Source organism: Thermobia domestica, chromosome 18, assembly GCF_964235325.1.
Source record: "Thermobia domestica chromosome 18, izTheDome1.hap1.1, whole genome shotgun sequence".
Classification (NCBI taxonomy): Eukaryota; Metazoa; Arthropoda; class Insecta; order Zygentoma; family Lepismatidae; genus Thermobia; species Thermobia domestica.
This window is the reverse complement of record NC_137471.1, coordinates 179295395-179306489: the sequence shown is the minus strand read 5'-3', so window position 1 is coordinate 179306489 and position 11095 is coordinate 179295395. Positions and strand designations below refer to the sequence as shown.

Here is an 11095-nt window from a genome sequence, read left to right as displayed (position 1 = left end):
CCATACCACGAAGACTGAAATATTTGCGACTGATTGCTAGTTGTCGTTTTTATGGAAAGTTTTGGGGTAGGTCGTATCCCTTTCAGAGAGCAGCGCTGCTCGTAAGTCAACCGAGATATGGTAGTTGTTAACAAAAATAAATAAATTAAATTTGTGTCTGGTACTGTTATCGTAGTCATCATTTGCTAAAAGTTAGTAAGGTGCTATACCTTGTAGAAGCCGAAGACTTTCCACAGCTTTGTCTTTTAGTTATAAATGTAATTTTCTTCATACTACAGCAAAAAAATAAAACAAATATTCATTTCAAATCACAACGCAATATATATATATATATATATATATATATATATATATATATATATATATATATATATGTATATATATATATATATATATATATATATATATATATATATATATATATATATATATATACCAACAATTTTTCTTGACCACCAACGATCAATGTTGCTAATCAAAAGCATAAATCTAGTACAGAACGCAAGGGCATAGCCAGGGAGAGGTGAGCCAATAATTTATCACAAGAAAGGAGTGTAAAGCCATGTTCATTAAACAACTTGCAGAAGCTTTATATTTAGCACGGCATAATTTGCAACCATCCCATACGATTACACAACACAAATAGAAGATTAACAGGATGAGTCTGCTCATTAAAGCCCGCAACCAGCCATTAAAGTTCAGGAGAGAGGCACAAATATGCTAGGGGGTCCAATCGTCACAATTCTGGATCTCTTTTATCAATAACTACTCTTAATAATTAGGAGGCCAAAACATTTAGGGGCCCAGGCTCCCGTAATTGCACGCCTGGTGGGGCATACAGTAGCAAATGCGTAGATTACGTTAGACGCCAATAAGCAATTGTCTCAGCTCCTTTTCTGCCACTAGCATTCTGACGAGAAAAACCGGCTCCACTTTTGTATAAATATTGTTTTCAGTATAATTCCCTTTATTTCTTTCTCGTGGGCAGCTTCTTTCTCCGCATACCATACTTCAATCTGCTTTTTTTCTTTTTTTTTAAATGTCACCCCTAGAAATTTCTCATCTTGGGTCCGGACCTCAGGTGGCCCGTTCGTGAATATGGGCCTGAGTGTTTATATCATTTGAAGATACAAATAGAAAGCACTTAAAGCAACTCTGGGGGCCTATTTCTGTGTATCTACTTCATTGTCAGATATCCAGATACGGAAGAGCACAAGTAAATTTTGTGAAGGTCAGAGGGTGGCCTACCGGATCGGTGACCGTGATTTTACAGAATGCATTATAGTTATGCTTGTGTATGTGAGTCCTCTCAAAGAATATCTGGCTACATTCTGGGACATGATATGTATTTATGATGTAGATTATTAGTTTGCCTTTAATTACTATTACAATTAAAATGCATTTAATTACGATTAAAGCATAACTATTTTTATACTATCACTTACATAAGCGACATGCTTCATAATGGCGTACTCTAACTTATTATGTTTTGTTCTATTTTTGCTTTACAGCGGTCGTACGTTCTATACAGAAACCATAGCTTAGTTCAAAATATATAGAGTTGGCAGTACTTGAGCATACGCCAGCTTATATCTAAAGCAAATGTTGGGTTGCAAAGGGATGGCGGAGAGTAGTTGGGCATGCGCATTCGACAGAAAGCAGACGAAAACCCCGATGCTTGCAGTAGGCCTGGATGCCCGAGAAACATAGCATACAACAAGAGGAAAGACAGAAAATGTGCATCTGAGTGATGCGCATGCGTAGGTTCCGCTTGCCAAAGTAAAGCGAGAGAGCGCATCCACAAGATTGCAGTGGAAATAATTGTGATAATTATAAGCAAACAATTTATAAATATAATGAAATACGTACTTTTTTCTTATTAACAGGGGATGCCGGGCATACAGGCGTTCCCTTACGCTACGCCGCTGCTTTTCATTGGTTTCCTTCCTAACGAGTAGAAGAATTAAAAAAGAGTGATGGGGAATGCTGCACAAGACAAACTTGGGAGAGCATTCTCAGCGGACGAACTTTATTTCTTCCACTTATGAGTGCGTTCGATCACTTAATCTTCTAGGGATTCCACCAATGAGAAACCGTGCAGCAAGTCCTGCGAACGAGCGTCGACACCAAATACCTGGAATAGTAGTTCGTTCGGAAAGAAGCAGTCAGAGCCATCTGGTTTTCGATGATCGAGAAGAGAAATCTCTCTCGTCAAAATGTGTAGAGATTCCGCCCATTACGTTCCGACTCTGTCTTGTTATTTTCTATGTGAACGTATGTTTGTCTGTAGTTCATACTTTTCTTCCTTGTATGAAGCTTTTCTCTTAATTTTCTTAGAGTTTCTGTCCTAGCAAATTTGATGTTCCTTCCATCTTGTTGTTACTTCAGTAAATTGCGGATAGGTCATGTAGAAGACAGTGGAAAAATTTTCGAATATTAAAATTGCTTAACAGAAGAAGAACAAGCGGAAGGCGTTCAACCTTTTTGTTTACAAAGTACAAATAATCTGTATTTTATTAACATATGTTCGTATGTGTGATTGCAAGTACAGTATTTAGTTGCTTCTATTAACGTTCTTGCAACTCATTTCATTAACAATCTTAGCGTAAAAGAAATGGAAGTATGAAGTACAGATGAAAATTTATTAAATGCGAAAGTATAGTGGCTGGTGAGGTGCCTGTTAAGTTGGAATTGATGTGCAAAGAAGAAACCGAGAATGACTTTCTTCAGGAAGATCCACTCGAAGGGAAAGGGTGGATATATGAACAGATGACTGACAACAAGGAATTAATATTATCTAGTACGGAAGGAAATCAAGTAATGGAGAAGGACGTAGCTATGTATTCTTCGGATGTGAAAATAAACGTTGATACGGTGAAATCAGAATTTCCAGTAAAAGAAGATCCTGCGTTTGAAAGTAATAGAAAAACTCGAAGAAAAATAGAGGTTAAAGAGTCTTGCGCGACGTACTCTAATGACTACAAGCAATTAACAACAGAAAGTTTAAATTCATTTGATGGAGAAAGGTAAGGTTAATTTTCTATATAGTAGTTGGTTCAGATTGATAATGCACTTACATGGGTTCGGAAATTGTATAGTAAATAGCAATACATCAGGAGAAATAGGTATGTGTAATATCTGGAACCTAAATTAATAATTACACAATTAATAATATTCACAAATTAATAAAAATCTACGGCACACATTGATGTGCTGCACACAATTAACAGAAATAAATGATCGCAGACAAACTATTTGCTAAGCAAAACAAAACATTTACATTTAAAAAAGTACATATGGTACGTGTTACAGCTTCGCCAGCTAACACTTTGGATTCATCAGACACTATCTAGCCAAAGTATTATTTGGCGAAACTGTAACACGTATGTAGTTTTAAAATGTGAATATATTGTTTTGCGCAGCAAATAGTTTGTTTCTAAGTATATTCAGAGCAAAGCTTCTAGTTATGGAAAATACTACGAATAATCGATATCACACGTACAAATGTTACGTTTCTCGTATCTCAGGACAGTAATGAATTTATTATTGATTACACATTTCTCACTATTTCTTTGTATATATTTACAATATGGGGGTTCTATGATAGCGTTTCATAACGCACAGCCTTCTGTAAAAGAACTATGAATGTGACTGAAGACGGCCCCCGAAATTTCGAAATTCACAACTAAAATATGTTGTAGTGGAACAAAATATATGGACGCTTTTGATTTTACCCATGAACTATCTCCAACGCTGCAAGCACACTTTGCCGGAGGACTTCCAAACACATTGGCAAAACAGAAGATGATATATAATTCTGACCAAAAATAGGGACAGAATTATTGTAACGGTCTATACATAAACTCATTGCATGCTTCCAAAGACATTAGGGAATGAGAAAATAAGAGATAATCCTAACCGAAAATGAGTATAGATTTATTGTAAAGATCCATACATAAACTAATTTCATATTTGCTTCTTTTTAAGGAATTCGAAGTTTGTACTTTCGCTGTCGCAGTGCCTCAGTACTAGATCGTTTACCTGTGATACGAGGGGTCCTTGACTCAATTCCAGCTCGCGCTAAGTGAACTTCCCGTGAACGATCACTATATGCATGGGGTTTCTCAGTATTCTCTCGTTTCCTCCTTTTTCATTCCACTGTTTCCTTTACTTTTCATCAACACCGTATCTTCTAACAGTGTCGCAATAAACATGGATCGTAAAATTTAAAGATTTCATTTCTGTTTTCTTGTCATCTTAACAATCACTTTGGGGGTTCGGACTTACACTCCTCCATATTGATTCATCTTAGCTAACTTTTGGTAGGTAGGGACTAAAATGTAAGAATACTATCTAAGTAAGTTAGGGCAGGAGCACAGCATGTTGACCCGAGCGTAAGAGAAGGGATGTGTTCTTTGGGGACACGTTAACGAAGGTTAGTATACAATAGACGAGGACAACACACAGCATATGACAACATTTCTTATTTTACGTGTTGAACTATGTGTTTGTACGTTATTAAAAATGTTAAAGGTAACATCATGATATGTTTTCATTGCTTGAATATTTGTTTCGCAATAACTCACTACTATCCTAAATTTCGCATTTATGTGTATCTATTAACTCTAGGACATTTCTGTAGTTGCACATGAAATAGCTCTTTCACTTTGATAAATTATTTCACTTACAATAGTTACTAACAACTTTGTGCCGAATCCAAGCATAACAGGTTCGACCTTCAGTAATTTATTTCTACATAGATAGGCATTTCGCATGCAAGAACACAAAATTTCTAAAATATCTACACAGTGATATAGTATAATATTATTAGGAAATTGTTATGTAAAATTTACAACTCTGTAACTTATATAGTAAATCTGCATCAGTAAATGTTTGCGTGTTTGCTGCTTTGGTATAGAAATTCACCACCTTGACTTTGTATACTTCAAAGTATTTTTGTCGAAGATGAAATTATTTAGAAGATATCGAAGGCTATATATAAACTAGTTGGTTTATTTTGTTGGTAAGTTTCTATTCGAATTGGAAGTGATTCTTACTAACGATTCCTTTCAACGTTTTTCTCCATAGATGAATCAGTGTAAGTGATAGCTAGTAATAGCTTTTTCGACATGGAATCAGCATCCATGGAACTGGTTCTATCCGATCTTGTTTCTGTATTGCATCCAGTTGTTATAGATGTACCACCGTGTCCAAAATAAATGGCGTGTATAATGTAACTCACGATTTTTCACATTTATTCCATTTTCCGTACGTTTGTGAAAAACATTCTGTTACTAGTATGTGGAGATAATAGACAGCAATCCATTTATAGACATATTTCCGAATTTTTAATGTAAAATATGAAAAATATAAGCAAAAACAAACTTACACTCGGTTTTGTGTATTCTGACACTGGTGGTTTCGATGGATTTTTGCAGAAGCAAAGCACGATTGCGAAGGAAAATTGACAAGTTCCAGTAAACAGACCTGGATCATGGATCTGGAAACTGGAGTAAAATGTTGAATTTATTGGTAAACCTAGTCTCTAGACTGTTTGCCAAATAGAGATTAGCGTCTGTAACCAAGACTTAATACGCAAATACAGAAACGAACAGGAAATATCTTTTCCTGTGGTTGGAAGTGAAAATTACAGGAATCTGCGTGGTTAGGTGGGTAGATTGGTGAACTGGAAGTTGTTTTACCATTTTGACACCAAACCGAATCCCATTCCATTACATTTTTCGCCGAAACTTCATAGGAAGTGTATAATTTGCATGTTAATGAGAGCGGAAACAATGTAATAGGAAGAAAGCTTATTGTCTTTTGTTTTAATCGACGCATTTATTCAACATTACGGTACCACTGGTAATAGCGATTGTTTTCAGTTTATGGTCTTCTATGCTTATTCCGAAAATCAGGTTTTGATATGTGACCATCTCTTGGTCTGTCTGTTCGTCACGATTTACATACACTCAGCTAGAGGCCAGGCATTCAACGTCTATTCTACAAATTGGGTTTTATAGCATATGGTTTTATAGTATTCTATTTTTTCAAATCTTTCCTCTGCACTTTCACCCTCGTTACCTTTTAAATCCAGGTTTAGGATAAGCGGTAACAATAAGAGAAGTCTTGCCCCCTGAGTTCTTCGATATCCTCCTTCCTCCTTTCTTCTATGTGAAAGTTTTAAAATTCTATTAACATGTATTAAACTAACACTTTCACCCGCCCTTTATTTTACAAGCAGGTTTGTTATGCTGAGCGGGAATAATAAGAGAAGTCTTGACCCCTGAGTTGGTAGATATCCTCCTTCCCTTTTCTTCTATGTGAGAGTTGTTAAATTCTATAAATATGTATTGAAGTCGCATTTTCACTCTCTTTTGCTTTTAAATCCAGGCATATGTTAAGCGGTAACAATAAGATAAGTCTTAGCTTTGTTGGGTTTGTAACGACTGCTACAATCTAAAAGCCTAGTTCAAGGGAAGTTTTATTTTTGCCAATACGTAACGACCACCTCCCTCGAACTTACCTTCTTGATCCCTGATTCGAAGTCCTAGCAACCTCGAAAGGAATCGAGAAGGGAATCTATCGCGCAACGGAAAAATAATAAACGAAAACGAAACAAAAAGAGAAGGAAGAACCAGAATTTTACCTCCGGTGGATGCAGATTAAAAGAGAGAGTAATAGCTCCATTCAACTCCTTTAACAAAGTTTAACTTAAATATGTAGGTATATATATGAATATTTTACCTTAGTTATATTAAATACTTTGGAAAAAAATCATTTTCAGATACGATTTATTAACAATGCTTCAACTAGGACTGGTGTGTTAGTTAACCACACTACTACAATTAACGTAAGGTGCCAGTATATTCATTATAGTATCATAACATTGTGAAGGAAGAAAAAAAAATTTAAGAGAACACATTTAGAATTCTGTCTGTCAATCTCATATCCAATTTGTTTACAATATTAACAGATTTATTATTATCAGATTTTATTGTTCACTTTTTTTCTTATAATAAAACTGTCCATAAACCAATAGTCGAAGTAGATTGTACCATAAGTGTTAGAAACTATTACCTGACACTTCGTCACACCACTTAAGAGAAACAACTATACTGCAATCACAGAAAGTTAAATAAAGTTCAAGAATTTCACATCACTCGTCATAGGGACGACATAATAACAGAACATAGTGATTCTCGCCTGAGCGAGCGTCAGCTGAAAGAAATGTTACCGCTTCCGGTTCAGTTCAGGTGCCAAAACGCAATCAATATAGGAACGGAGGTAATATTTACTGACATCCCCGTTCGGCAGCTCCAATCATGGGCGCACTTTACTACCAATTATAATGTCATAAAATTTATACGAAGTCAAATATAGTACACCTGACGTCTTAATCACCACTTCAGCATAATCAAACTCCTGTTCACACATTTCGCATAACTCAATATGCCGTAGCAACTCAAATAATAATGTGTACAGCCGAACATTCACTGGGCCGACACAGCAACTAATGACTCGGACGTTTAGTAATAGTGTTCCCTTCCGGGCGGACAAGGTGGACGGATAGTATGGACAGTAGACGGTAGATAGGTAATGGACCATGCTATCCAGAAGAACAGTCGAAAGAGCTAAAATATTTCGCCTTGGTTACGCGGTTCAAAATTTCGCCTATAGGTTCCACCTGAATCTTCGGCGCCAAAACTTTCTGATTTAGAGCTCGGAGGTCTAAAACTGGACGTACTCCTCCTGATGCTTTGCGTACGCAGTGTATCGGATTACGATACGGAGAAGGTTGTTCCCTAGCTAACCCAAGTTTGATCCAAGTTTGAAGTTCTTTCTCAAAAGCAGGTTGAAGTGCTTGGGGAACAGGATAGTACGGTCCTACTATCGGTTTCTCATCTATTAATTGAATTTTATAGAGTGGTGCACGCACCCGTCTAGGATACTCCGAAAATAAATATTGGTACTTCAAAAGAATACTGGCTAAACGTTATTTCGAATTTTCATCTAAGTCGATTCTCGACTCAACATAATCCTGAATCTCAACCTCAGAGACATTAGGCTCTGGATCCACCGACGAGTAATGTTCGACAGGATTCATCGGAGCATTCGTAGGCTGCTTCTTTGACTGTTGAGGTTCCTCAATGGTTGAAGTCACTAAAGAAGTGTTCTTATTCTTCTGTTCAATAGCTCTAACTGGCCATGTGGGTGAAGAGACTTCCACACGATTCGAAGAAATTCCAACAAATAAGACTTCAGGCCTTATGGTCTGTAAGGAAATCTGTGTCCCAGACGAAGTTTGGAGTCTAACTTTATTTTTACCTCGATCAATAATACCATTAAATTTATCTAGGAACGGAAATCCTAAGATGATATCAGTTCGTAAATACTTCATTACAAATATAGGAGTTTCAAAAAGGTGAGCTTGGAAATTTAAATTGAAAGTTTGTAATCCCTGTACCTGGAATTTTTCTTTTCCTGCAAAGGCTCCCAAAGTGAGTCTAGTATACGGATGTAGCTTGGCTGCTGGGAAAGTTAATTTTAGACGTTTCCATACTTCCCAATCCATTAAATTCAGCTCAGCGCCGCTATCCACCGTACACCGCAGATCTATGCCAGCAATGTTCCCTTTTATCATGGGTGAAGGGGAAAAATAGTACTCAGAAAAAGAACAGACATAATCGTCTTCAACTACAAAATTAACATGGAATTCCAGAAACGGATTTGTAGTACCAGAAAAGTTTGACGAGGTCACTGTACAAATACTTCGAAAGGGGTCTTGTCCTTCGCAGCTTGCCTGCCTTTTTCTCATTGGCAGCTGCGAGTCACGTTTTCCGAACTGTTTACTTGTTCTCTCGAATTCGGAGACCCTTCACTATTACTGCTAGACATCTGTCTAGATCCATCATTTTCTTCTACTATATCGTTATTATAACTATTATTGTTATTGTAGTATCGATTTCCATTATTTCGATATCGATTTCCTCTTCCTCTAAATCGTCGATTTCGATTATTACCTCGAAACGAGTTCTGATTGTAATTGTTATTATTATTATTATAATTATTAAAGTTCTGAGAATACTCCGCGTTCCTCTTTTCAGTCTGACAACTGCTATCAACCGTTTTATTCTGATTAAAATTTTGATTAGTTTTAATAACCTTCTCCTGTTTAATAAATGATCTCTTCCTAGAAGGAGGTTCAAATTCGGTACGCGGACCGGTAATCGAAGACAAGTTTCCAATCTGAATCATCAGATCGACTAAGTTCTGACTTGGATTAACAGATAGTAATCTTACGTCATCGTAAGGTAAGCTTCCCAAAATTAAGCCTGAAAGTTCCTGAAAGTTAGGATTTTCGGTAATGTTATAATACATTTCAACCAAGAACCAAGAAAATTCTAGCAACGAGGAATATTTATTTTTATCGTACTTTAAAGATTGAAGATATCTTTTCTGCATCAGCTCGGTTTTCTCATTACAATACTGACTTTTGAATAACCGGATACAATCATCAAATGAACGGATTTCATGTAGGACAGACTGAATCCAGACTTCAGCTCCATCTCGCAAGCAACTTTGAAAAGCTCTAATCTTTTCAAAGTCCGAAACGGAATATCTATCTGTACAACGTTTGAAATTTCTGAGGAAAGCTCTAGATGCACCAGGACGAATTTCTGCACCAAAAGTAGGAAAATAACTAAGATCCTTTAATGAGATCTGTTTAGATTCATAATTATATTGCTGACCAGGAATCCTAGACCATATAGGACCATTGTCAAAAGGACTTAAGTTAGACATATTATAGAAAGGTGTAGAACACTGACTCAAAGGGTTGATCGGATTACTAATGGAACTACCCCAACTGGGTTGACTGAATGATGAATATTTCGGAGTTGAGTGACTCGAATTCCAATTAGACATAGTATAGACCGGAGAACTACTATTGCCAAAGATAGGCACGGTATTTCTACCAGTACTAGGAAAAGTATCTAAATTAAACGGGGACTTCATCGTCGGAACACTAGGGATAGGTTTAGAAAACCAAGAAGTATTAGTTGCTGTAGTAGCTCCATTAAATAACATTCCATCCGGATGTGAAGTCGGCTGATCACTATACTCATACTTACTCTTTTCAGCAGACGTCCTATCCTTTTTGACATCTGTGAAACAAACTCTTTTAGGAGCAACACTATCGTCTACCCCTTCAGTCTCAATATTTATTTCTTTCGAAACCGGAAACTTTGCTTTAGCTTCTTTAATTTCCTTCTGAAGCTGCTCATAACGAAGCTCGAGTTTTCGTTGCAAAACAGGGACTCTTTTAGTTAAGCTTCTCTGTTCATCACAAACCGATTCGAGAATAGTGGCAGTAGTTTCATAGCCTTCTTTAATTGAAGTTATCTCCTTGCTATTAGCATCAACTAATTCAGGCAAATTTGCAATTCACCTTGCAATTTTTCCGCTTTTTGATTTACTTTCAAGAGGTCACTTTCGACAATTTGCAGTCTAGCCTCTTGTTCTAACTGAGATGCAGTTATCACATTTATTTGTTCGCGTAATTTGTTCGATTCCTCGACTATTTCTTTGTGTGTCTCTAATTTGACTTCGTTAATTTTCTCAGCTAAGATCAAAATTTCATCATGCTGCCTATCAAACTTTTCATTAAGCTTTTCGTTTTGTCTGTCCAGTTTCTCGTTCATATTTTGTAAAAATGCAAACAAACGCATTTCCATTGAACTCTCTGATCCACCAATAGGGGACGAGGTAACGACAGGGACTTTTAGAATATCTTGTCCTTCATTTTGGTTTGACTTAACCAAGCCACCATTTTCAAAAGATTTTTCGATTTTTCCATTTCCGTTTGAGGGTTGGCAACCCTGACAAATCCATTGATACGAATCCCGACTTATTAATTCAAACATGCTATCGGATTCTTTTATCCCGACACAACGGAAGTGATACCATCGGGTACACTTTTCACACATGGCTGAATCTTCCCGTTCAGCAGTTTCTGATATTACAGACTTAAAACTTTGATTACAGCACGCGTATTCTCTATCGGAGTCCGAGCTAGCAACACTGCCCCCAACTG

General features: G+C 36.7%; 1 protein-coding gene across 1 annotated transcript in view; it reads left to right on the top strand.

The window, feature by feature from the left end:
- The first annotated feature begins 1703 nt into the window (after positions 1-1703).
- Positions 1704-11095, top strand: part of LOC145674954 (uncharacterized) — a 29649-nt gene continuing 20257 nt past the window's right edge. The window contains exon 1 of the mRNA XM_081745253.1: positions 1704-3026. Within this exon, the coding sequence (XP_081601379.1) occupies positions 2695-3026 (332 nt within the window). The 5' untranslated portion in view covers positions 1704-2694. The remainder of the gene's footprint in view (positions 3027-11095) is intronic.